The sequence below is a fragment of the Oryzias latipes genome, chromosome 10, assembly GCF_002234675.1.
Source record: "Oryzias latipes chromosome 10, ASM223467v1".
NCBI classification, from domain to species: Eukaryota; Metazoa; Chordata; class Actinopteri; order Beloniformes; family Adrianichthyidae; genus Oryzias; species Oryzias latipes.
The window spans coordinates 26,734,011-26,761,777 of NC_019868.2; the positions used below are offsets into that span (position 1 = coordinate 26,734,011).

Sequence of the window (27,767 nt, forward strand, 5' to 3'; positions counted from 1 at the left end):
CGCACTGAAATACCCACCGCACGTCTCGCGAGCTCGTGGGTTCCTGAACGGTGGCGCGTGATCGGTTACGTTACGACAGCAGTGTAAACAGTCATGGCAGCTATGCGCAGGCTTGTCTCGTTGCTCGGCTCCAGAGCACGAGCGTTTGCGTCGCGCGGAACGCCGGCAGCTTCGACCAAGGCACTGAAGGTCATCGCAGCGGGAGCTTGCGTCAGCGCTGCAGCCGTGGCCGCCTATTATCACCGCTGCGGCGGGGAAGGCCGCATCGGCGCGCGGCTCCCGCATCTGCTGGGGCTGCCGTCCGTGTCCGCCTCCGACAAGGTAAAAGAAATCATCGCGACGTTCGGTTGGAAGCGCGCGGGTTTTACGCACATGAATAAACGTCTTGGATCGCGGTTTTTGCGTCATTTTTGTCGGGAGCTGTCCACGAGGTTTGGTGCTGAAACAGCAAAATGGTCAGAGACTTTATGGGTCACGTGACAAGGCAGCTGCGACACGCGACCGTTTAATTTGCGTTTATTGTTTTTGTTGCAGGAAATGGCCGCGTTGTGACGTCAATAAGAAAATAAACATGCGCATTGGTTCTCTCCTTATAGCGAAGTATGTTAAATAAATAAAAAAAGTTATCTACATGGAAGACATATAGTATAGCACATTTTGTGTACAATTCAATCAAGTTCAAAATAATATAGGAGTGATCATTTCAATGAACTTTATTTAAATAAATGTAACAGTGCGGATGAAAACTTTTCAATAAAAACTAATCAAATGCAGTTGAGAACAGGTGGGTCTTTTAACTAAATTAAAAAAAGTGTTCTATCTGATCTAAGGCTTCATGAAAGTCTGATCCAGATCTGTGGAGCATAGAAGTTCTAGAAGCTGAATTGATGTCTGGTTTCTACTCTAGGAACTGACAACAGACCGGATCCAGATGACTGGAGAGGTCTGTAGTTTAATCTTGTATTTTTGTGCCAAATCATTCAAGGCTTTACAAACCAGCAACAGAAATCCAGTCTGTCCTCTGGCAAACAGAGCCAGCAGTCCTCAGAACTGGACTGATGTGCTCTACCTTTTGGTCCTTGTCACAACCCGAGCTGCAGAGTTGAGAATAAACTGCAGTCTTCCGTTTTATTGGTATTGTCCTGTTACAATCAAGTCCACTTAAGATGAACATGTGTGCTAGTTTTCCAAAGTCCTGCTTAGACATCAGATCATTAATCCTTGAAATTCATTTAAAGACCCACTCCAATGAAAAGTCTGTTTTGGGTGTTTTCTACATGTTCTTGTGGCATTTTTCTGATGATGGAGGACATAAAAAAGAAAACTAAGATTAAAATGACAGTATTTCTTTATTCAAGTCATTGTGAATCAGGAGCAGATGAAAATATGCCGTTTGAAAAAGATCTATTTGTGATGTAGAAAATATGCACTCCCTGCTCCGCTCCCTTCTTCATTTTTCCTCGTCTGAGCTGGCATCTGGCTCCAAACTGTACGGCTGGATAGCTCCAATATTGCTTGTCATTGTTGCTTCACCGGTGAAGTTAGGTTAGGTGTGGTAGGAGTTATGCTAGCGGGAGAGCGTGTAAAACAGAGAGCTCTCAGTGCCAACAGAGCCACCCACAACTCAGAGGCAAATTTCTCATGAACTACTGCTGCTCTGCAAAAACTGTCCTATGCAAAAAATGCCTGCAAAATAGACAAAAATATGATTAGAGAGGGCCTTTAAGATGGTAACTGGCTAATTTTGAGACTATTAATATGTTTATCCAAATTTAGGTCTTTGTCCATCACTGCACTCAAGTTTGTTGCCTGGTTTGTGCTTCTTTTTTAGATGAATAGTCGCTCTGGCAACCTCCAACTATTTCTCTTTAGCCCCCAAAACAATAAACTCAGTTTGTTTAACTGACATAAGTTGTGACTAGATTTATTTTTAACGACTACAATGCTCTGCATTCTCCTGATAAAAGAAAGAACTCCACATCCTAATTTGTGATTATTTTTCCAAATTTAAAGTTTTAACATAAATTTATCTTACAAATCTTCAGGTTAGATGTGAAAAATAAACTCTTTAAACTTGTGGGGGAAAAAAGTTTTTGTTTATTTATTATACATTTTTTGACCATCTATCTTTAAGACAAACATTAGAATCAGTAAAAATAAATGGTGAAAAGGATAATATGGAATCATTTGACTAACTTGGAGCCCAGTCTTGTAAACCAGAACTGCTGTAAATACAGCACGAAGTGTAAACTTTTAGTTTTGAGGATTTATAAAATGTAATATTTTAGGTTTTCAGGCACAGCACTGCTATTTCTAGAAGGAACAAGCCTCGGAAAGGATCTAAAACATTTTAAAACCCTGATTTTTGTTTTGTTTTTTGTTACAAAGCTGTTAACTTCATTTGTTAGCTGCAAAAACCTAAAGATTTACAGTTTTATGAAGACATAAAAAATCCTAAATACTGCCTGATTATCAGTTCTTATCAGTCAGTCCTGTGCTAAGCCTCACTCAGGCTTCTCTGTTTGCGCTATTTTAGTTGCTCGTGCTATTTCATCCGGCCGACTTCTCCCCATTGTTCCTCATCAACACATCTCTCTGCTTCAGCTCAGGCGTGTGCTGACAGATGCACAGGATGTAAACAAATAAAGAAGTCATGTCTCTTGAGCACGCTTAATCCCACGCAGAGCAAACACGTCTAGTTTGATATGTGTGGGTGGGAGGGAGAGACGCTGGATTGGTGTCCTTACAGCGGAGCTATCCCGGGACGCAGGAAACTGGACCCTCGTGCTTGGCAGAGGGTGGGGTATTTGATGAGGGGAGAGGGGGATTAATGGTTCTTGCATTCCCTGGGTATTTGCCGTGTGCCCAGTGGACCTGGCGGCGTGCCACTTTACAGAGTGAGGAGCTCTGTCCTCACCGGCCCAAGCCTTCTGATCTGGCTAGGTTTGAGCAGTTGTAGGGACATTATCTTCTGCTCAGAGACGAAAAATAAGTCTGACATAATGTGCGCTCCATTATTGAATTAAAGTATGGGGCCTTTGTTGTGCCATGCGAGCAAGGCTTTCCGTGACAAGAAAAGCCTCAGACAAGGCGTCATTCAGACAGCATTATCATTATCACTGATATGGTTTCTGCGTGTCCTTTCAGGCGAGGCCCTCTGGTCTGGAAGACAGATTTCGGCTGTTCAGCTCCGTGGAGTTCGAGGGGCAGCTCTACATGACTCCACTGAACTTTATTGAGTCGGTGACTCTGAACGAACCCAGAAGTGAGTCCACACCAAGCATTAGATCTGGGGTCTGCAACCTGTAACTCTTAAAGACCCATTTGGGTTGAGTTTACAAAGTTGGAGTCACCAAGTCTCACTTTACCCTTTGGAAAAATAAAACATTGATTTTCATTTTGTTAGTGTCACTATTAAGATAAATATATATGAACTGTTGTTTTTTTTTGCATGAACAAAATGTAAACACAAAGATAAATTAGCTTTTTTTTTTCAAAATATGAAATAGTATATAACTTTTGACAGAGGTTCACGTTTTCCTTTCAAAATAAAAGACACCACGTGCCACATGGTAGCATCTCAATGCAGCAAATGTAGTTGAAGGTAGCGTAATGTAAGCAGTGATAAACCAGTTTACAGTTGGTGGAGCATCTGAGCCAGACGTTTGTAAATCTAATTCAATTCAATTTTATCTATATAGCCCAAATTCACAACAAAAGTCGTCTCGATGGGCTTCGTATAGGTAATTGAAAAAGTTAAACATAAAAACCAAAAGGATCATGAATACATAGAATTCAATAGGATAATACTAAACTTTAACTAAACAGACTAAACTAAACTGGCATCCCTGCCCTTAGACCCTCCTTCGCAGCAAGGAAAAACTCCTAAAAAAACTGATTCTGGAAAAAACGAAGAAACCTCAGGGGTGTCCACATGAAGGAGGGATCCTCCCCCAGGACGGACAGGCGATTTACCAGAACTCAGAGAAGAATTAACTTATCTAACTCTACAACTATATATTTAAGGTCCAGCAGACGAGCTTCATCCAGACGGAGTTTGGATGAAGGTTAGTTAAATCTAACTAACCAAAATGAAATCTGAGCTAACTAAGTAATCCTTACCATATTTTTTTAACCATAAAATCCTTGAATTTGTTCAAAAATAGAAAATCTGCTTTATAATCCAGCACGCCTTAAATCTGTTTGTGCTCATTGACCTCTCACTGATTTTCTGTGATGTTTTAGTTTGACTGTCTGTGAATGACTTGAATAAAGTTTTAATAAGTTTACTTTACTACTTTCTTGCTTTACAGTAACTTTTTAAAATAATAAACCTTTTCTTTCCACAATGGGGGATGATGCCGCAGGTGGCAGACCCCCGCTTCATATGCAGGAAGATTCATGTTTGAAGCGCTGTAGCATCAGGCTTCTTCACAGCGCTCAACCTACCATTTGGTTTATTGTCAAAAATTACACATTTAGATTTTTGTGAGACATTTAGAACTTCAATGATGGGATGTGTTTTGTAATTTTTTTGTTTTTAGACAAAAAAAAAACGCATCAAGAGTTACACAGATGTTCATTAAACTAACAGTTCAAACAAACAAGAATTTCCTATTTATGTTAAAAATATCTATGGATTTTTTTTACTACTGTGGTATTGCAATTTTCTAAATTAAGTAGAGATTTAAAGACTTTGGAACAACTCTTAGCTAAATGTAAACAAACTGTTTTTTCCCCTTTTTTTATGTTTTTTTTTTGTGGCTGGAGTCTTTCCAGTGACAAATGTCTGATTCTCTAGTCCTTCTTAAGATGATCAGATTCACTTCAGTCGTCCATCCATCCATCCATCCGTCCGTCCGTCCGTCCGTCCGTCCGTCCGTCCGTCCGTCCGTCCGTCCGTCCGTCCGTCCGTCCGTCCGTCCGTCCGTCCATCCATCCATCCGTCCATCCATCCATCCATCCATCCATCCATCCATCCTAGCCCCTGTTATCAAAGGTGGGGTACACCCTGGATGAGTCGCCAGTCGTTTGCAGGCCGATCAACCCTTCTTTATCAAAAAGGACTTTTGTTTCTAACACATTTACGGAAAGTTTAAGAGGATCAGACATCTTTAAAGAAGTACAGTTTAAATATAAGAGTTTTTAAACATCTTGGCTAAACAAACAAAGAAAAATGAATACATAAATTGGAAGAAGCTTTATGACAGACTCGAGGTCCATTTGCTACTATAAACACAAAACAAACAAAAATACTTAAGGATAAAAAATTAAACATTCATCGAAGTAGAAAACAATGACATAAAACTATAAAAACAATAAACAACCAAAGACTAAAACTGCTGCTGACTAAAAAACCTAAAAGGAAACAGAAAATAGGAAGTTTTTTTCCAAGGGACACTGTTGTGTTTGTGTCTGAATTCGCTTATTGCTACATACTTAGTGCACTATATTGGGTGTTCGCCATTTTTTGAGGGGTGTCTAAATCCACTATTCCAAAATCCAGTGGCCTGAAAATATCCCAAAAGTCTCTGTTAAGACCCAGCGTAACAAGAAAAGATACCAAAGCTCTCTAGACTGGTGAATATAGACCACAATGCATTGCGTTTGAACGATTCGTCATTTGAAAAAAATTCTTTAAATAAAGTTTTCTCAAATCATCTACATTTTCATAATCAGAACACAGTGAATAAATAATCATTCTTTGTTAAATATTCATATTTATCATGTTTTTACTTCAGCAAAAGGGCGACGTCATATTTGCTGTTTCAAAACAAAACAACACAACACAAAACACGTAGTCGGAATGTGTCCGAATTGCATGACAAACCAGGGCACTGATTGTTTTTCTTCTTCTTCCTCTAAATGTTCCGCAAACTGCACACATTGTGGCACACTACTGCCCCCATAGGTAAAGCTTGGAGTTGCTTTTCTCATTGAAAAATGAAAACGACCATCAGGAGTGAAATATTTTTAAACTTATAATCGATTTGCCTACTTGCAGTTACTTTTTTTTACTCATTGGGTTCTGCATTTATATATTTTAAGCGTTTATCAACTGAATGGTATTTTTTTTTTAAAGGAAAGCTGGATTAGCTAGCTTGCTCTCTTAACGTTTAACCCGGCTACTTCAATCTTTTGGTGGTTAACAGTGAGATTTCAGCGAGGGGTTTATGTTTGACCACTCGGTGAGCGCCACTCATCCCAATCGGTTAAGAGCTGCTACAGCAGGAAAAACTCCTGTTTCCTGGGAAACGTAGTCAGAAAAGTTCCTGGATAGACAGCAGAGAGCATCACCTAACAAAAAGCCCATCGTTTTGTTTTTCCCTAAGTTTTAGGTATATGTTGTCTGTGATTTTAAGCCATGAATCTTACAGTTTTTAGGTGGCCACTCTAAACGACTTCCTTCAGCCTATATTAGCTCGATTAATTATTATAGGCAACAACTAAACAGCAGTTTTTCTGTTGATTTCTGGAATATCTGTGCTGCTGTGGGCATGTGAAGTGTCATGGAACAATAAGTCAAGGCTTGAAGTGCTTTAGCCATAACACCTGCATAAAGATAGAAATCTTTTTCAGCAAGCCCACTTTTATGGCTCATTTATGTGGCAACAAGTTTGCAGGGACCCACAAAGACCAAATGACTTAGCATGGATGCCATAAATGTCCTGATAAGGGAAACGTGGAGCGCGATGTGAGGTGTGTGGCCGGCTTTATTGATGTGGTTTGTCTGGGATTTGCAAACAAGATGCAATTTATGTCAGTTTCAAACATTTTTTTGTTTTGTTTTGTTTGTAATTACGCTGTTTAAGAAGCTGGGTGATGAAATACCTGTGCAGATTTTGAAGCGTTGATGAAAAGGCTCCGCAGGGCTAATCACATCCAAACTCCCAGACACAGACTTTTAAAAGGTGTCAGGGTTTTCTCTGTTATCAATGGGAATTTTTTACAACACGCCCCTCTTATCTTCCACTTTACAGGCCATTGGAATGTGCTCACGCCAACAGGCAGCTTACCTTTCCGGACATTTAAACACCTGTTTTCACTTTTGCTTCCAGGCTGATTCCTTGTTGCAGAATGCATGAGACAAATGTATTTCCATAAGACTGACCTTTAATGTTGTTGTTTTAGGCAAGAAAGGACGGAAGAGTCTCACAAAAAAGGTGAGCCGGCTGTGAAGCTGCAGCGTCACAGAAACCCCTCCTCATTTGTGAGAATTTGCTGCGATGGCTGTAATGCAGACAACCAGCACACACACTACATGATGATCACTTAAGCCCCAGAAAAGAAGGCATAACTCGGGATTTTCGTTTATTTTCACAGGAGTTAGACAAGATTCTGTCGGATACCCCGGCTGTTTGGAATGGATCATCCAATTTGTTCAGGAACCTTCAGGAACGAGGTGAAGTTTGATTTATTGCTCGCGGGTTTTGCAGAACGTCAGGGATTTCCTTCTGTCGCTCATTTCATTCATGATTTTACCCGGGAGCTGAAGGTGTGGGCTGCAAATGCTGCCTTATCTCCTTATCAGTTTGTTAACACCTCGTAGTTTTAGTTGCATGCAATCTCTGCAACATTGAATGCTTTGTTGATAACACACAGAATGATCCTCAGTTGTTTATTTTAATAGGAAAGACTTTTTTTCCCTCTTATATCTCAGTTAAACTGAGCAAAAGAGCTGAGAGATGTAATTCAATGAAGACAAATTTAATTTAGTACTTTTTTAATAAAAAAAACAAAAACAAATAATGTACTACTTACTGTGCGCTTTGGCTCTTCCTACTTTGCAAACTATCTTAAAGGGCCTTGATCATGCCAAATCCTAGTTTAAGTGTATTATATGTTCATTCCTCACAAAAAAACAACCCCAAGCCCAAAGCAGAATTTTGATTTATTGAGGCAGATCTGTGTTTTCCTCTAAAAGTCTGTGCTCTCAGCGGCAGACCCTCCCAATTCACAAAAACGAGCGGGTTCTCACATTGTGAGGTAGATAAGAACCGCCCCTTCCAGGAAGAGTGCGCTGCCAGCTCCGCCCCCAGGCTAAAACACACACACACCACTTTGTTCGTTGAGCTAGCGGTGATCGGCGAAAACTTTAGGGTGACGTCATGAAATGGGCGGCACCCACAAGGAGCGAATGATCAGAGCCCGAGGTATTGAGTCGTCTTACTTCCGGGTAGGAAAATGAAATGCAAAAATAACACATTTTTCATAAAAATGTGTTAATTAGTGGGCCAAAGGGAAGGTATGATCATTGATATATTTTAGTCGTAAAGGCTTGAGACTAGCATGATACAGACCCTTTAACAGGCGGAAATAGAAGAATGTCAGTTGATGCCAGCCATAACAAGTCTTAACACTGCAAAAACAAAGCATTTTTGTCTAGTTTCTAGTAGAAACGTCTTGTTAGACTTGATATAAGAACTTTAAATTTTTAGTAGGATGTTTTAACCCTTGTGCTATCCTAGGCACTTTGTCATTTGTCATCTAGACCTACTAGACAGTGGGCTGAACCTTTTTTTCTTCAATGATTTGTGATCTTCACTGGTTGTCATGGTAAGAAAAACCCGCCAATGGTCATCTTGACCCCATAGGATAGCACAAGGGCTATGGAAACTGTCTGTTTAAAAAATACAACTTTTACATGAAATTTTAGGGACAAATTTGTCCTAAAATGTTTAATTCTTGTCATATTTTAAGACAATTGTGGTCTATAAATAAGGATAGTTGGATTGTTTTAGTACCATAAATAGGATGCATTTGGGGGAAAGCGTACAAATTTACCAACTATAAAGATAAAAACTTGGTTTGAGCAATATAAAATATATTTTAAAACATAATATTTCATAAAACCAGAGGAATACACCTAAATATGATTGTTATAGCCAGATTGAATTTGTCTTAGAAAGGTGGGACATCGCTACTCTGTTGGCTGATTTTCCCCCCAACTTTTTTTAAAAATCTTGTTTTGAGAAGGAGATGTTTATAGTACTTTTATTTGATTAATTTATTAAATGAGATTAACAGTTTATTGTTACTCAACCAATCAGAATAAAGACCTGAATATGATTAATGTTGATAAAACAGACCATCTTTGAAGGCTTTGCATTCTTCCTTTAATAAAACGTCAAATACATTTGGCTCAAATGGCTCCATCGTCTTCCCCTGCAGCTTCAGGACTTCATCTTTGTTTGGTAACATTCTGCTCATCGTCCTCTCAGGCTTGTCATCAGCCGGCATCAGATACAGTTGCAGCGCTGCGCCGGGCCTCTCCAGATGTTTCTGAGAAGAGTCTGATTTCATTCAATGCGGGTCGTAAAGCTCCGAACACAGAATGCCAGTGTGAGCGGAGGCCTCCCCCCCCCCCTTCAGGGTTCCGTGCTCCTCCAGCCGGTGTAGCTGGGGGTGCACCAGCGACCGCTGTGTTGCTTTTGCTAAGTGGCGGTGTCGGGATTTGAGGCTTTTAATCCTGCTGTTAAACGCGGCAGCTTTGTCAGGGGAGAGAGGGAAAAAAAGGACGGGATTGATCTGTGAACAAAGCGTTTCTTCAGAAAATGAGGGAGCTTTCTGAACCCTGCTATGTCGAGGCATGTCCCACTGGCCAACAACCCCCCCCCCCGCCCCAATCACCGTGGACATCATGAAGCCAGGGAAGGGCATTGGATTACATCTCCGGGACTGCCACTCTGTATGAAGTGTTTCTGTGGAATTCTTTGTATTGTCTAACATCTACTTGAGCTCAGGGGAATGAGCTGTTGGGTGGAGGAGGAGCTGGTGGGGGCTCCCTGTAGGAGTGAAGGTGTGTGGCATCGATGATTTTTTTTTCTTCTTCTTTTTTCTTTAAAGCTTAAAGGCTTTGAAGGTAAAGATCTGTTGTCATCTTAGGGTTGGGTGAGATGACGGAGCGGGTCACTTTTTCCCCCTAAAAACAAACCAGCTCTGATTCTCTCTTTCAGCCCAACAATTTGTACATTTATTTTTCTTACCCCCCCCTCCCCTGGGGGGGTAAAAACTTTTTATTTTGCCGCTTGTTTCTTCCCGTGGGTGTTCCTATTTGAGGAAATCTCTCCCTCTCTCCCTGCAGCAAACTGGGTACCTGGCTTCGTTTCCCATAACAGGCAGAGCAGCCACCCAGAACTATCTGCCCTCAATTCTCTATCTTCCCGGGCGAACAAAAGCTTGGGAATGCTTTCAGAGGCAGGAGGGAGAAGCCTCCTGAGATGTCCTCTGACACTTACTCTTCCCTTCTCCGTGTCACACAACAAAGGGAGCTGGAGAACGCCACACAAAACCTGAATCGGCCGTTCTCAATCAGTGACAGATCACTTGAGAGTGTATTACACCTTGTTACCCAAGCATGATCAGAAGCCAGAGGCTTTAAATTTGTTTGGGTTTGTGTCCAGATAGGTCAGCTCGGTTGGGAAGCCCGTGTTTGTGTGAGTGGAAGCATGAAGTAAAAAGGCACCTTTTAAGATCTTATCTGAAGATTACTTATGTCTACAAGCCTGCCCCCTGTTTCTTTGGACAGCTTATTCATCCCACCAGCATGACTTTGAACATCTGTAAACACCTCCAGCTAACCAGTTAACGCCATTTGATGTCATCTTGAGTGCGAAAAAGGAACATTTTGGTTTTTGTTTCTTGCTTTGATGCGTCCTTCTCTTTGTTGCAGGTGTCATCAGTTACACAGAGTATCTCTTCCTGCTCTGCATTCTAACAAGTCAGCATCTATTATTTGACGTAAACATCATGTCGTGTTTCGTGTTTTAAAGGATTCGCTTGAAGCCCTTTTGTGTTTGATTTCAGAGCCTCACGCCGGCTTCCGGATCGCTTTCAACATGTTTGACGCTGATGGGAATGAAATGGTGGATAAATGGGAGTTCTTGGTGGTATGAGCCTCATCTGGATTATCATGGATAACTGCATTCGCTGCAAAAACAGGCAGCCCCAAATTAGGAAAAATAACACTAATCTCAGGATGAAAACCACTAGATAGTAGTAAAATGATCTGTCCATGCAGAAAGTTGTTTTTACTTGATTGAAAATCTTATAAAAGTTATCAAAAGTATTTAAAAAATTAAAAATAAGATAAAAAAGCTAACTGTTAGAACAGTTTACAGTGAATGTTGTTCAGATCATTAAGTATTTCTGTGCTAGTTCTAAGCAAATGGTGTGTATTTCTTTAGTTTTGTGCTTTACTGTAGTTTATTTTGATCACAGTGACAAAATTCTAGTGTAAAGAGTGGAAACAACTCACATTTCAGCAAAATGAGAACACATTTTTAGTACAAGTTGGCCCACCTTAATAATTCCTGATCAAATCTAAAACTAGCACTTAAGCTTAAATCGAAATGTTTGTTTCCGAAGTAAGGTATGCCAGTCTGAACCCCAAATACAGTGAAATTTGAGTCTTAAATAAAGTTTTTCTATTGTTAGGAGTAGAGGGCAAAAGGCTCTTTTTGCTAGATCCTCACTCTCACTGAGTAAAAATCTCTCGACTGTGGTGATTTTGAGAAAAACTTGGAAAGGTGTTGAGTTAAAATGACTTCAAACTTAAAGTGTCTTGAACGTCTAAAAGCGAGGTTTTAAATATTTGCATTCGTTTGCAGCGTTTTGGTTTGCAGTCGTTCTTGATTTGTGTTTTCCATTGTAGTTGGAAGAGATTTTCCGCAAAAAAAAGGACAGAAAAGAGGTCAACGAGGACTCTCAAAAACTGGACCAACAAGTGAGTTTGGAAAACTTTTTTAGTGTGTTTTTTTGTACTTTTAAAAAAACTATATTGTGTCTGTTCAAAGACAAGGAAAAAAAAGTACAGCTTGTGTTCCACCTGACAGAGAGCCCAGAGCATGCAGCCTCTCTTCCTCTTTTTCCTCACTTTTAAGCCCTTTATAGTGGAGTCGGCTGTGTGTGCGTGTTCGTGCACGCAGGCCTCTTTTAAAACAGGCCAAATGCCGGCTTTCCCTTCCACTGAATGCAGCACCTTTATGCTTAACATCCCTCAAAGAAAGGGAGGGATTTGAATCCGTGTCAGCCATTGTTTTACCCGGTCACAGAGATTGATTAGCTGTTTTAGTAGAGACATGTGCATTACTGGTGCACAGTTCGTGTCTCTCCTGAAGAAGATGGTAATCAGAGTGCATTGGTTTGGCATGTCAGGAAGGGGAATGCCAGGCTAGCAGCTGCTTTGGTTTGACTTTTTCCCCTTGGAAAGGAGCTCAAACCTCAGTCAGTTCTTTCACAGTACTGCATTTCAGTTTTAGTTCAGTTCCGTTCACTTATTTATTCCGTTTTAGCGGCAAAATAACAAGTTAAGTTGTCTCAAAAGCTACATAAAAAGCAAATTAGATCAAATCAACCCCCTTGCAAAAAGTAGTACACGTGAAGTTTATTTTGTTAAGTATAGTTTAGTATAATTATAGCAATTATACTATAGTCCATGTACGTATCGTGTAGGAATTTCAATTACTAAATACTTCTTCAGACTAAACCTTTGATGTCTACAATATATAGATAATCTATGACGAGTAAACTTCAAGTATACTGCCTCACTTTTATTATAGACTAAGTATGGTTGTAGTATACTTGAGTAGATTACTTTTTGCAATGGGCCACCACCTTACTCTTTATTTTTAAGTAAATTCTATTCAAGTTTTTACACTAAATGGCCTCTGAAAAGGCTGTTAAACTGATTTGTTTTAACATTTCACATTAAAACAAATCAGAGTTGGGTTGCTGATGCTCAGCGGATCCGACAGGCAGCTTATCGATTGGTCAGAGATTCAAAAGCTTTGGAAATAAACATTCTTCACCTCTGTGAGATATACAGTGTTTTAGCTGAATAAATAGATATTTTTGTCTGTACTTTTACATTAGCATCCCTGAAATGGGGATTAGCCTCACGGTATTCAGTACTTCAGTATCTGCCAATGCATTGTTTATGGTCAGGGAAAAGGTCATAGTGTAATTACCTAAAGCTTGCTTTAAATTGTTGGGCATTTTCTTAGTTATTTGCAGGGTAAACAAAAACTGGGGCACAATTAGCAGGATGTAGGGATGTAAAGGATACAGATAAAAACATTGATAAAGTAAATCATATTGATAATCCTTATAAATGTTTTATTTTCCCTGTAATTCTGGTGTATCCCCATAGTGCACTATACGCATAAATTGAACTTTTCTGTGGTACAGAAAGTTATTTTGCATTCATGTTGTGTTCGAAAATGTGTTGTTTGTCTGACGTTCGTGTGTGTCTTCTAAGTCAGAGCGGCATTTGTCCCGATTTTTCCAAGAGCATATGAAGGTAGCATTTCTCTAAGTTAGTGTTTTCACCTGAGGGGCATCAACCCATTGATGCAATTGGCGCTAAAATGAGAGCAAAAGCCACAGTTTTCAAAGAAAAACCTCCAAAATATTTCATTTTAAAACACATATACACATTTTACAATCAAAATTAGAGCATGTTTTCGTCCAGACTCCATGTTATTTCTGGTTCTTGAGAGGTGGTTTACCAAAACACCTTAGTCATCTCTTCCTGGTCCGCCCTTTCTTTCAATTTTTTAGAACCCCTGGTGGCCCATAAGTCAAAAATGTTGCCCACACCTGGGTTAGGGAGTAGTGAGTGAATTCAGACATTGCTAATTTCCGCTTCCTGTCAACGGCGAACTGTTACAGGTGACAACTGTGCTGGACGAGTAAATCTTTTGGTCAACAGCCAGTGATTCATCTCTACACCTTTACAATCACAGCTGTTTTTATGAAGCCTTGTGTTCACACGTGTTATAGTTTTTATAATCCCAACGTTTCCTGTTAGCCCCAGTCTCCCTCCAAACAAAGCTAAAAATCAGTCTGGAACACCATTAAAACTGGTTTGACGTCCCCCACTGGGCTCCTGCAGGTACAGGCAGCTGTATTACAAGATTTCACTTTGTAGGCTTGCTTGTTACTCTTGTAGTGAAGCCAGAGGTGCAACTCCAGCTGCGTAGGGGGAGATTGTGGTCTTGCAGGGTAAAACATGCCTGAAGGCTTTCATCTTCTTAGGGCTTCTTATGCCGCATGCAGGTGGATGTAAACAGGCAGGGATGAACCGAACGATAACAGATACTCTTTGAGGTCTTATCACACAAACACAACATGGAGGAGCTTATTCTGCAAAGGGCAGATGTTTGTATCTCTGGACGGTCTTCAATTAATCTTTCACCTGTATAACTATCAAAAAGATCATTAGAATAGGCACTCTAGATTTGGGGAAATAGCGATGGGGGTAAAAGCTGGGGTCAAGAGGAGCAGGAGGAATCTGAAAACATACAGCAGAGTCATGTAAACGTAAATTTCTCTATTTGAAATCGCTGCCTACCACCTTCTTTGTCTTTGTGAGGAATGAATGAGTCCTCAGTTCTGTAAGCATTTTCTCCCTCCTTTGTGTTTCAGAGCCTGGAGCTTTACGGTCATCGCCAATCTCAGCCGCACAGTGTACGTATTGTTCTTTCTCCCTGAAGGAAAAGGAGCAGTTCTGCTTGGTGCATGCGCTGTTTGGACCACGGCCCTCCCCAACCCGAGAGAGTGCAGGAAACATAGTTGCATCTCAGGGGTTGACACCGCCCGCATTTGTCTCGGTTAACAGCCGATAACCTCCCTCCCCGTTCGCTGCACTCGAAGAGCATCACTCCGCACACGGTCTGCCAACGTCGGTGTGGAAGTTTAGGAGCTGCTGCTGCTGTTTCATTCAAAAAACCTCTCCGCTGAAGACTGACGATGTTTGACTTCTGCAGTGTTTCGCTTCAAGTGACACGATCGAGATCGATCGAGATGTCTGTCTGGAAGGAGCAGCTAAAGTCTAACAAAATAACGCATTTGGTTGTTATTAAAGGGTATCATCTGTTCAAGAAAGTGGGGGAAAAATACATTTCCAAGATCACGCGACTGTTTTGAGGGCCGTGATTGGGCTCGTTTTTAATTTTTCATTTTTATCCATTGATTGCACATGAGAACTGGATTGAGTGAGTGTGACGTCACCCATAGAAAATGGCTCACTTCCAGCTCCAACGAAATGAAGTCAGAGAGCCTCTTATGTCAACATGCGTAGAACACAAGGTGCTTGACATAAAAGACATACGAATGTAGGTTAAACAATAAAAAGTCATAAAACACAATAGACCATAAACACTTTTATGTGAATAAACAGTTCAGTGTGCAACATGAGCTTAAAGAAAGCAAAAACAGTCATCATTTTATTCCTTTCAAAAAGTATATAAACAAAAGTGTTCAGATTTGTAAAACTGTCTCAACCGTAACTTTTCAACCCTGTAAGCGTGAACCAGCGCATTGTGCTGCGGAGAAAAGCGCCGGTATGTAACACGCACACGAGTGTTGCGGACCGGCGCAGAGCCGCTTTTCTCTGCCAATCAGCTGATTCCCGTTGATTGCGTAAGAGGAGCAAAGCAGGCTTTGACAGAGACATCATTCATTCATTCATTCATTCATTCATTCATCTTGATCCGTTTGTGCCTTTCACGGGGCTGCTGGAGCCTGTCCCGGCTACTTATGGGCAAAGGCAGGGGACACCCTGGACAGGTCGCCAGGAGAGACATCTCTGGTGTTAACGTTTTTGACGTTTAAAGCTGGAGGAAAAAAAAAACTGTAACTGTAAAGGTCGGCATTTAAATACGTGTTTTTGGATCAAAAAAACAGTGCGAGACGTGAACGTCCGGCTCCGGCTGATGATGTCAGGGCGCCATGTCGTTGTGTGCAACCAGGCCATCTTGTCTAGAAGGCACTGAACGGATTCAAAGACAGAGGGTAAAAATGTACAACTGATAAACCTTAAAAGCCAAAAAACAAAACAAATAAACAAATAAATGTATTATGTAAATGGTAGGTTAAAAAGATGAGTCTTCAATTAACATTAAAAAATTCCCTTATACACATAAATTCTGTCGCCAATTTCTTATGTCTTTTTTGCAATGTGGACGCCTTGTTGAAGCTAGACATCGTCAGTGAGAAGTGAGTGGTCATAGTCAACGTCTCTATGGCAACCCCTCTCACCAATCAGGAGTGAACTTTCTGGAAAGCGGGCTACACACAATCTGTCAATCAAACGTTTCGATTGGTGGAGCAGCGTGCACCAACTATTTTTATTGAGGCATCTATGTGGCAAGTTTATAACTGGCCAATCAGAGGCCAGTTACTAAAAACAGTTATCTCGAAGTGTTTTATAGAAAAAGTATAATAATGATAATAATAAAAAAAGGATTTTTAAGAACATGTTAAATAAAAAGGTAGCAGAGCGAGAATGGCTATTCTGACAATCCTAATGACTGAGTAATAGCTGCTTATTTTTCCATAAAAGTCTATGGGATTTTGACTTCTTGGAGGCAGCGGGTACTTCCTGTTTGGAACGTAAGGGGGGGAGGAGTCACTCAGTCCACTTCTCATGTACAATCAATGATTTTATCCATTAGGCTTAAAAGAGGAAAACCTAAATATTTAATGAGATATTGTGTTGAAGGCAGCAGAGGATTTTAAGAGGCTTTCAGAAAAAGGAAAGAAATGATTATGAACAAACATGCTGTAGTTCAAAAGTGGGTCTAAAAGTCAATCTATCATTCTCTACTCAGAAATATTTACACTATTCTTTCCATCGAGCATGACGCGAGCACATTGCACACATACTTATGTGTTGCAATATTTCTGTAAGTCCTCCAGAAGACGCCTCTTGCTTCTCAACTGCAGTGAGTGTATGTTAGGACCCAAAATCAGAATCTGAGCATTCTTCCTCAGCAGTTTGACGTTCGAACACCGTGTGATAACCTGCATTTACTTCGCAGCTCGGCTTCAAACGATGACATGTGCCTGGATTGAGTTACATAGCTGAGCTGGCACGAATCCTCCTTCAGCTCCTGCATGCTTTGGACATTTGCTAAGCACAAAACGCAGCCAATGGGCTGCATGCATGGCTGCACAGCACGCTCAAGTCAGGGCTGCCTCGCACGGTTCCTGCATGCATTTGTGTTGAAATACGCTTCACCTTTCTGCTACTTTGTGTGCTTGTTTCTCCAGATCCTTCTCCTGTTCCTGCCTGTCACTTTTTTTTTTGACCTAATGATAGTAACATGTTGAAGGTGTATTTTGTCCTCTAACCGCTGTGCTTCAACTGCTACCGCAGGTGCTTAGAAAAGACGGTCAGCATGTGGCGGCCCCTGGCATGTGGGATGTTCTAAGGCGGGGTGCGAGTCAAGTTCTGTTTTCTGATCTCTCTGAGGTAGCCAGACACTCTTTAAGATTCTCCTTCAGCAAATAAAATCAATAACACACGTAGTTCAAAGAAACTGCTGCCAAGAAATAAATCCGAATGTAGAAGTTTCTTGAAATTAAAAGTGAATCTTTTAAGGAAACAGAAAAATGCATCCAAGACGAGAGTGATGGCATGTTTACCGATTCTGCTGCATGGACCGTGTTTGGATCATGCAGAAATGAGAAATATCTGCCCACTGCTTGGATGGGAGCTTACTGGAAAAAGGCAACTTTTTATGACAAAACTGCAAGATCATTTTCACAAACTAGACAGTTTTTAAAGTTTTAGTTTTTAAAAGTCAGTAGGAATCATGCTATATTGGAAAAAACTTGTTTTCCCTGCTTTAAGTTAAAAAATCTGTTAAAAAAATTGTCTTGGTGACATTTCTTAAAATAGGTTTTGATGTCCTGCTCTTTTAGGACAAAATATAATCTTGATATTAACAATAAACACTCGTTTTTAGTTATTTTAAGATCAGCTTGTCTTAAAACTGATATGTGAATGTATGTTTACCCCCCATATTGTCATTATAGCAGTAAGTTGACACGATGGTAGAAGCGTCTTAGCGCAAAATTCATTAACTTTACATGGAAAAAGCCGGTTTAGCCTCAAAAAACTGCTTCTGTGCACCATACAAGATTGCGCCCCGGGCGACTGCCCACATTGCCCATAGGAAAAACCGTCACAGATACCAGGTCTTTTATATATCGGTATAGAGCTTGACCCCAAAAGGGATTGAGGGGTGTCAGAAAATATCTTATCCTGCTGTTGTTAAATATCTTTTGTTAGTAGTCAAGTCAAACTTCCCGGTTTCCCTAAATCTAGCAAGTGTGTTTCTTGATACAAGATCCCTCGAATAACAAAAGTCTATTCATCTTACTGATAAGCTACAAGTAAGTTAGTTTTGTCTTATGTCAAATGTAAGTGTACTTAAACAAGAAAATACAAAAACACTTGGTGAGATTTTGTGTTTTTGTACAAAACACCATCTCACCTCTGCAAATTACTCAATGCTATCTACAGTCTTTACCCATTTTGTTCCATTTTTTTCACGAACTGTTTTCAAACTTCTTTGTCTTGTCTTTTAGAAAAAACACTTGCTCCTTCCACATGCAACCTTAAACCATTAATTAAAGTGTCTCTCTATGGTTCTTGCACTTATTTTTTAACATTTTTGACAATTATGAGCCCTAACCCTAACCCAAAAGTTGTTGTGAGATGGAAATGTTTTGTTGTTTTTTGTGCCGCCTCTTGAAAATGCGAAAAGGTGCTCAGTTGACCTACCTGTTTAAATAAATGGACAAATAAATTCTGCTCCTTTTCACAGCTCGGGGATGCCAAAACAGAGACAACGCTGCTGGTTCATTTTTTTGGCAAAAAGGGAAAAGCTGAGTTGAAGTTTGAAGATTTTTACAAGTAAGTTCACAAATTCTGCCAACTTTGGGATTACTGTAGCTGTCACGCCAAAGTTCAACCTTCAACAGCTTCGTTTGTGACCGTGGGTGTCTCCTCACCCCTTTCTGCTGTCCTCCCCTCTGTCCTCCAGGTTCATGGACAACCTGCAGACGGAGGTGCTTGAGATAGAGTTCCTCTCCTTCTCAAAAGGCATGCCCACCATCAGCGAAGAAGACTTTGCTCGCATTCTTCTTCGCTTCACCAATGTAGACGACGTCACGGGGTATCTGGAAAACGTGCGTCACAGCATTCCAGATGAGAAGGTGAGCTTTTAAGCTTGTTGGGAAAAACTGGACGCTGTTTAACCCTTTATAACAATGTATCATATTTGATACAGGGATTTCTGAGACTCCTATCTCATAATGTAATCCATGTTTTTGGTCCTGTAGTTCATGATCCTTCCTCTAGAGGCAGTAGAAGGGGTTTTCCCGCTAAAAATATTATTAGTTTCTTAAAATGAAAAAAGAATTCAGAATTTGTTGACATTTAATTCTTTATAATACAGCTACCATGTTAAGAGTGTGACGGTGGGTAAATAAGGTGCTTCTTTTTTGCATCTTAAACTTACATTGTTGTAGCAAAAATGTAACAAATCCCCCAATGTATCATAATTGATACTACTTATATCTTGTAAAAAATAATATTGCAAAATTACTTGGGTTTAAAATCAATTTTATTCCAAAAACATTTTAATTTTCAGTCAATTCTTTGGGCTTTAAAAAACCACTGTGCAGGTTAGAGTATAAAATCATGTTCTTGTCTTTCTGTAACCAAATCGGATGACTAAAAAACAACAAAATGGAGAAGAATGGGTGAGTTAAAAAAAAAAAGCGTCATAACACATTGTTGGGCTGCATACTTCAGCTGGGCAAACGTGTAATTATTGTGTTTCGTGCTTCTCTGGAGAACTTTTCTTCTGTGAATTAGCTGTTGAGTGAAGCAGCTTCATTTCAGCTTTAATTTGTTTCCTCTCTTTGCACGCTGACCCGAGTGAAAAGGTGCCAGCAGCTCCTCAGCCGCCCGGAGTAGCCTGTTGCGAGATCTCTATTGATAACCAAGTGGTTCTCGTCATTAAGCTAAGCGATATTTCTTGGCTCCAGCGCGGTTAAAACAGCAAAGCATCACAGATTAGCCTTCGCTCCGTTTGTCAGGCTGTGTGTTGTGCGTTCTTCTGGGCCCCCCGGCAAGAGAAACAGCTAGTAGCCGCAGGACGGTTGAGTGGACTTCAATGGACTCAGTGTTTGAGTCATCAGCCAAGCCTGAGATGTTTGGGGATTCATCACTTTTGTTTTTGTTTATTCAAGTATCAGGTTAATCTGCTTTAGAAAAGCCTGACCTCTTCCCAAAAGCTACCCCCCAACCCTCCCTGGCTGCTGACAGCTCGGCGTGTCCATACCGCACAGGGAAAATCCAGCGCTGTATACTTTGTCTGCTTGGGTGTGTTATCTACCTGATGGCTTCAAGCTGCTGCACACACCAAAGGATTCCTTGCAAGATGAAAGGAGCCAGATTACGTATTGTGTGAACATTAGCACCATCCTCTGCTGGAGTGTCCACACAGGATTTGTTCTTTTCTTTTTTTCTTTTAGGGAATCACTTTTGAGGAGTTCAGATCCTTTTTTCAGTTCCTGAACAACCTAGAGGACTTCACCATCGCCATGAAAATGTACAACTTCGCCAACCGCTCCGTTGGCCAAGGTAAACCCAGTTGTTCAGATGCAGGTTCAATGACATGAAATCCAAGACCTTTCTGATGACTGTGGAATGTGCTAAAACCATTTACTGTAAAATAAAATAACTGAACTGAGTGACTCCTCCGCCTCGCCTTCCAAACAAGTACCCACCGCCTCCAAGAAGCCAAAATCCCAAAGACTTCTATAGAGAAATAAACAGAATAACCATTTTCGCTCTGCTACTTCTTGAAAAAACATGTTCTTCTGGTTTGCAAGTTATAAACTGACCAATCAAATGCCTTAATTAAAGAAGGTTGGTCTCACGTCGAACGTTCAAAACGTTTTTGTGTGACCCAATTTTAGGTGGTCGGGGTGTTGTCTTCCAACGAGCTCACTCCTGCTTGGCGAGAGTGGTTGCCATAGAAACATCGACTCAGACTGACTCTGAACTAGAGTTGTCTGGCTCCAATGTGGCGGTGTCCATATCTGAAAATAATGGCGACTGAATTGACTTTTGAGCCATTTCGTTGGAGCCGCTAGATGACATCACACTCACTCAGTGCAGTTCCCACATACAGTCAGTGGTTAAAATGCTACATTCAATACACCAAGCCTGTAATCAGAGTTAATTTGATGATTTAATGACAGTTTTACGCTAACATAAACCAGAAATGGGTTGAAGTTAAAGGTGTAGAGCTGCGGTCACCTGTCAATCAGGACTGCACTGTTCGAGCACAGTTTCACAGTTAAGTGCAAAGGGAAACTTTTGCTATTAGAAATATTAATACATTTAAATCTTTTAAAAACACAAAAAACGTTTCAAATAATGCAAAAAAATATATTTGTCTAAAAATTGTGTAATTTTACATTAAAGTTCCTGTCTTTTCAACAAAACCCCCTAGAAATCTGAGTCAAGCCACTTTCAAATGAGCTTCAAACAGGAAGTCAAAGTGTTGCCCTTTAAAAAAAAACAGCTTGTGCAAACAGTGAGCAGCTGGATTAAGCAGCTTGATCTTTACCCACTCCCTCAAAACACACAGAATGTATTTTTTTTCCTTTCATAGTATGTGAAGACATATTTGCATCGTAGCTTCAAATCACACAGGGTTGATTTATACGGCAGATTTTAATTTTCTCCTTTTTACATTTAGCTTCAAAGCCTGTGATTTGGCTTCCTCTCCTTTCACAGGGCTATTTATAGGTTGTGCCTCATCTTTTTTTCAGATGAGTTCGCTCGAGCTGTCTACGTTGCCACGGGGATCAAGTTGACTCGTCACCTGGTCAACACCGTCTTCAAGATCTTTGACGAAGACCACGACGACAAACTGAGCTACAAGGAGTTTGTTGGTGTCATGAAGGACAGGCTGCACCGAGGCCACGGGGTGAGGCTCCTGTGCGGGCGGCAGAGCCGTTCTCCTCCCTTCTCAGGGTGGGAGGAAAGTGATGCAGAGGTGCTGGTGTTAGATGTTGCTCATATCAGCTTTCCTAAATCTCCTCTGGAACTCACGGGTGCAGGAAAGGAGTCCCACCGAAAGACAGGTTGATGATGAGCTGAGAAATTCAGGAATAATTCCCTGATTTGGTAGAAATCAACATGTTCTGTTTCCCCAAAAGTTCACTTGAAATGCTATGAAATATATAATACCTTATAATTGTTTCTAAATTACACTTCTTTGACGTCTCCAAACACCTCATCATTGCTTCTAATGTGTTGATTCAAGACATGGCAGTACACTGCCCCCTAGTGGAGGATGTCGTAAATGTGTGGCTTCACTTGTTTTTGTCTTTCTCAGGGTCTCAGAGTGGAGGAAAAGTTTACTTCGTTTAAGTCCTGCATGAAGAAAGAGCTTTCAAGCAAATAGGTACACTTTTTCTGACTTTACCCACATTTACTGATCGCCTAAACATTTGATCATAGTTGGGGGGGTAAAAAAATGCATGAACTGCTTCAATATTTCTCCCAAGCCTCTGACACTGCAGCACCTCTGAGGCCCACGCTCTGCTCACCACGGGCATTAAGTTACACTGTAATATTAACGCCTGAACAACTGCCACCGGATAGCAGCTTAGATCTGCATACATGAGCAGCACAGTTTGGAGCTGGATCAATGTTTCAAAGGAAATGCAGTTCTCAGGACAGAGCTTATTAAGGAGCCAAAATTTAAGATTGGAAGGAATCTTGAGGGGGAAAAAATCCCCCACAAAAGATATATTTTAGTTTTTAATTATAAACTTTGGCCCAGGATGTTTCTGGATAAAATGTATTTATCTGTCCTCACAAAAAGTGCGAAAATCTGAGATAATTCCACAGAAAGTGGATTAACTTGATAACTTAATGTCTTTAACAAACTAAAGTTTTTGCTCTAAAGACACGACATACACAGTAAAAGAGTTGAATCTTTTCTGATTCAGTTGTTTTATGTTGTCAAAAACTTCCTTTGATATTTTTATAAGACTGTTTGCCTGGAGAGAAAAAATTAACGTTTTGCTTTAAGACTAAACTCCTAAACTTACTTTTTTTTTGCCCACAACACATGTTTGCTAGTTACTAAAAATATTAAAGTTGACTTTATAACAAACATTTCATATGAAAATAATCTAAAGATCACAATTTATAAAATCTTGATAAAAATTGTGAGCCAAAGCTTTTAAGATATAGCTTTTTGTATTTAGAAATGTATTAAATAAAGGCAACATCTCCACATGTTCGCATGTGTCGGCATCTTTTGAGTTTTAGATCGGAGGCTATTTATCAATTTTGGTTTTTAATAAAATAAATAAATATGACCCCATGCAAATACACAATCAACCAATAAATCTCTCATAAATATATAAAAAGATCATGAAATTGTGAAAAACCAGCACACTGATTTTAAATTAGCCATTGTATTATTCAATATATTTCATTTTGCTTTAAAAACATGTTCATTATTTTAAAACAGCATTTTAAAATATTCATTTTTAATCATGTTGAATTTTACTATATTTCTGTCTTTTTTCAGAAGCTCATATTTCAAAATCGAATATTTTCCAAAGTAGCTTTGTTTTTATTTCATGTTGCTGTTTTTCACAATGGCTGATTTATTTCATGAAGAGCTTTTTCAGCAGAATGGGTCTTTCTGTCAATCAGTGAAAGTGGGCGGGATCTAAACGCTCATTGGCTGATCCATGGAAATCGACTCATATTCCTCGATACCCGCTCAGCGGTGTGCCAGTCAGAGATGACATATTTCAGTGATATCCGCGAGGCTTTGCTGACATTAGAGGATCAAATAGAGACAAACTATCTGTCTGCTGCAGAAGATGCAAACATCCACAACTCTGTTTTTGTAGTTTGAGGGTTTGTGTGGACCAAACCACAAAGGAGCTCCGGTCGTCAACATCTTTCACACTCCTCATTCTTACGCCATTCACTCACAGCTCACATCGTGACATATGTCGGCTCGCAGGAGGATCGACAGAGTGAGACCAGGCAGCTGTGCAAAGCGGGACAAGCCTGCTCGGGCCTCCTGAACCTTCTGATATTTTTCTATTTTCAATGAGACAATGATTATAATCAGGTCCTCTGGTTTTATTTTTCCCTCTCAAGAAAAATGTTGAACCTTTCCTGCGATGACGTTTCTGACATCTTAACACTCTCCATGTACATTGTGCATCCATGCATTGTTACTGAGATAAGCACAAGCAACCGCTCCATGTGGCTATAAGGCTCAAAACATTAGCTTGTTGCCCCTCCCACACGCGGCATGGTGCGTTCATGGAAACTCCAGTTCATAGAAGCTTAGTGGAACTCCAACAACCACTCAGCCTAACTTAGACCACTACTATACGTTCATGAGAAGATGAAAATTGCCAAACTGACCACAAAACCAACTGAATTATGCACACTCGCCCAAAGCCACTTTTATCCGCAAATTTAGAACCAAAACTGCCCAATTTCTTGTAACACTGTGGATGTGTTGAGGTGCATACTCCCCCTACTGTTGAGGGGTGTGCATTGCGCCATCACGTTTGCTGAAGCATCTTCGATCGATGTAGACAGGGGAGTTAGGGTGCTGCTGCTCATGTCTGGGTAAAGGAATAGCCAATCACAAAAGTGTCTCCGCCTTGTCTAGTTTGATTGACAGACAGACCCATTCTCCTGAAAAAGCTCTTCATGAAATAAATCAGCCATTGTGAAAAACAGCAACATGAAATAAAAACAAAGCTACTTTGGAAAATATTGATTTTGAAATCCGAGGTTCTGAAAAAAGACGTAAAATTATAATATATTCCACATGATTAAAATGAATATATTTAAAATGCTGTTTAAAAATAATGAACATGTTTTTAAAGCAAAATGAAATATATTGAATAATACAATGGCTAATTTAAAATCAGTGTGCAGGTTTTTCACAATTTCATGATCTTTTTATATATTTATGAGAGATTTATTGGTTGATTGTGTATTTGCATGACGTCATATTTATTTATTGAATTAAATATTTATTTATTTAATTATGAACAGTATAGGACTCCATACAAATGTGGCCCTCTTTTAATTAATTTTTTTCCTATAAATGTTTTTTTCTTCTATTTTTCATGTTTTGGCTGTTGTTAATTGCTGCCTCCCAAAATAAACGAACAAAACCCACATTTGTTTGATTAACTTTAAAATCCCGGAAGAAACTTGTCGTTGGGTTCTTAAACAACTACTGGGAGAACATGAATAGTCTTTGTTTCTGCAAATTTGTAAAGGCAATTACATCAAAACTGAAAACAGAAATCTCTTTTGAAGAATAAAAATAATTTTTGACAACTTTTAATCATGATCATGCCGCAGTAAATTGATTCTGCGGTTGCCAATGGTTACTTTTTAAAGTTAAAAGCAACTTAGAAAATATTCAGGTTTTTCAAAACATGCCGTAAGTTGTTTTCAAGGACATAACAGACATAGTTTCTGCAGAGCGGCAGGGGTTCGTTAGAAATTTGCCGCTGAGTTGTGGGTAGGACTGTGGGTGCAGACCAACTCCGCCTCCTCTTCCCATCGCCAATACCTGTGAGCTTTGTGTTTTAGATCAGTGTTTTTCAACCTTTTCTGAGCCACGGCACACTTTAACCTTAAAAAAAATCCCGCGGCACACCAGCATCCAAAAAAAAAAAAAGGAGAAACTCATGGTCTGTATTGATCTACAGTCCCTCCACAATCTCACATGCATTTTTGAGATAATTGTGTCAGAAAAAGCTGGAAACTGCAGCTGTTTTTTTCTAAAAGATGCAATAAAAGTTAAGTTAGAATATTTAAAAACAGTTTGATGTGTGTTCGTTGGTTTCAAGACGTTTAACAACAGATCTCCTTGTGCGCTTTCACTCTCACAACCCAATGCATCATGGGAGATGTAGTGCATAAAACGGCCGGAGATCGGTTTTCGGAGCTTCATTGTTTTGTTCACTTGTTCCACGGTCTGATACCGGATTCTGTGGGAAGCTACACCGCAAAAGACGAGCTTTAGCTGGTATTTTTGTTAGAACTGAGCGACTTTACGAGCTAAATCGGGACAAGGAAGTGAAGACTTTAACCACTTCTGATTGGTCAGACTGATGACATGTGATTAAGCCCCTCAAGAATGATTGGTGGAGACAGTTAAAGGGACGGGACTTTTCCAAAATACAGCCGAAGGTCCAGCTGAATCGCGGTACGTCATTCTTATCAAAATGTCTTTAATAAAATAAAATAAACGCAAAGAAAAAGTAATTTTAAGATCTTTTATATTCCTAACTCCTCAGTGTTTTATCAGGGCCTGTTTGGATGAACAGAGAGCTGAAATCCTGGAGATGGTAAATGTTTTTAGATCAGTTAATGAGGGCAATTTCCCACGGCACACTTGACCATCTCCCACGGCACACTAGTGTGCCGCGGCACACTGGTTGAAAAACACTGTTTTAGACAATCTGCAGCTAGCTTACAGCTCCTCACATCCCCAAGTAACATTAGCGGTGCAACAAAAATGACAAGCAACATTAGAGCTGTCCAGAGGTGCAGTTTTGAGCCAGATGTCAGCTCAGACGAGGAAAAAGGAGATGGACGTCTAGTTGTCTGGAAGTGCATCAGAATGGAGCGGAGCAGGGAGCTCAGCGTATTTTCTACTTCACAAATAATCTCTTCTTAAAATGGGGTTAATTCTTCTGCTCCTGATTCCCAACAATCTGAATAAGGAAATACTCAGAAAAGCAATTTTAATCTTAGTTTTTTTTTTAATCTGTCCTCCATCGTGAGAAAAATGCCACAAGAACATGTTAAACACACCAAAAACCCAATTTTCACTGGAGTGGGTCTTTAAAAAATGACAATGTTTAAATCCACTCTGAATATTGACATTGTTTGCTTTCCAATGACCCACCTTATTGCTGCAATACTTATTCTGAAGCTCAAGTTTTCTCACAGTTGAGGTTCTGCAGTGCTCTGCTGTTCTGCTTTTGTGTTTTTGTCGTTCCGTGTTCCAGTTTCTAAATTTGTCCCCAAAAACGACAAGACATCGAAGCTCAGCGTTGTTCATCCATCTGCTTCTACCCGGACGGCAGTGAAGATGTCTCTTTTTATTTCTTTTCTTGTCTCTGCTTTGTCACCAGACGAAGGCTTCGGCTCCCCGCCTCGCAGGCTGGACGGGTGAACGCATGCTGCAGCCTCTGACGGAGCTCGTGCCTCTATTTGAATCGGAAAAGCCCGCTTACGGAAAGCTGTTACATCCAAAAAGTGACCCACTTGCTTGGTGATACTTTACTTCAGTTGCACTGATCATATTCCTAAAAAGATCTTTAACGTTACATTATTTGTGACTTTATTTATTTCCCTTTAAAGTGAGAGACACTTTCTTATTTAAATATTTATTCATTTATTTATTCTGAACTTTCTTTTGAACATGAAAGTTAAAAAAGAATCAGAGTTTTCTGCTTCCTTTCCACGTTCATCTGGCTTTTTCACCCTTTAACTACGGGCAGCTAACAATGTTAATCATTTCTTGGCTGCTGCAGCAAAGTGCTATTATGCCACTGGCAGGGATGACCTCTTTACAAATGAACACTCACAATAATGAAGCCATATGTTTGTTTCTGTCCTGAAACATTGAGATTAAACTGCTTTTAAGCACTCCACCTAATAGACGGATGAGGACAAAATGATGATTTCCATAAAAAGAGTCTTAAGTGACGTGAATAAAAATGACATTTTGCTCCGGTTTGACTTGTAAAGAGCATTTAAGGACAGTTTGTGTTTGAAGTGTGACATTTAGAGTAAAGTCTACCTCCTTCCTGAATCCGCTTGTTACATCGAGTCGCCTTTGCAACACAATAAAGACAAAACTTTTGTCGTA

The 27,767-nt window shown here is 40.1% G+C and overlaps 1 protein-coding gene across 3 annotated transcripts; it reads left to right on the forward strand.

Moving 5' to 3' along the window:
• LOC101164731 (calcium uptake protein 3, mitochondrial) lies at nucleotides 1-27,767 on the forward strand. Of its 3 annotated transcripts, XM_020706783.2 has the most exons (16): nucleotides 1-321; nucleotides 908-943; nucleotides 3,148-3,265; nucleotides 7,132-7,163; nucleotides 7,324-7,402; nucleotides 10,673-10,720; nucleotides 10,807-10,889; nucleotides 11,654-11,725; nucleotides 14,428-14,469; nucleotides 17,162-17,257; nucleotides 18,618-18,706; nucleotides 18,837-19,008; nucleotides 20,335-20,443; nucleotides 21,643-21,800; nucleotides 22,212-22,280; nucleotides 27,028-27,767. In XM_020706783.2, the coding sequence occupies exons 1-15, from the start codon at nucleotides 94-96 to the stop codon at nucleotides 22,278-22,280; spliced, it is 1,431 nt and encodes a 476-aa protein (XP_020562442.1). In that variant the 5' UTR covers nucleotides 1-93; the 3' UTR covers nucleotides 27,028-27,767. The 3 variants fall into 3 exon arrangements, with proteins under 3 accessions (XP_020562442.1, XP_004073627.1, XP_020562443.1); XM_004073579.4 differs by lacking the exon at nucleotides 908-943 and having other exon boundaries at nucleotides 15-321; XM_020706784.2 differs by lacking the exon at nucleotides 17,162-17,257 and having other exon boundaries at nucleotides 18-321.

Bases quoted from the DNA above. Each gene is read 5' to 3' on its own strand.
- LOC101164731 (XM_020706783.2), top strand. From the start codon at position 94: ATGGCAGCTATGCGCAGGCTTGTCTCGTTGCTCGGCTCCAGAGCACGA. The intron at 7,164-7,323 runs GTGAGCCGGCTG...TTATTTTCACAG, and splicing joins GGAAGAGTCTCACAAAAAAG to GAGTTAGACAAGATTCTGTC. The intron at 18,707-18,836 runs GTAAGTTCACAA...TCTGTCCTCCAG, and splicing joins AAGTTTGAAGATTTTTACAA to GTTCATGGACAACCTGCAGA.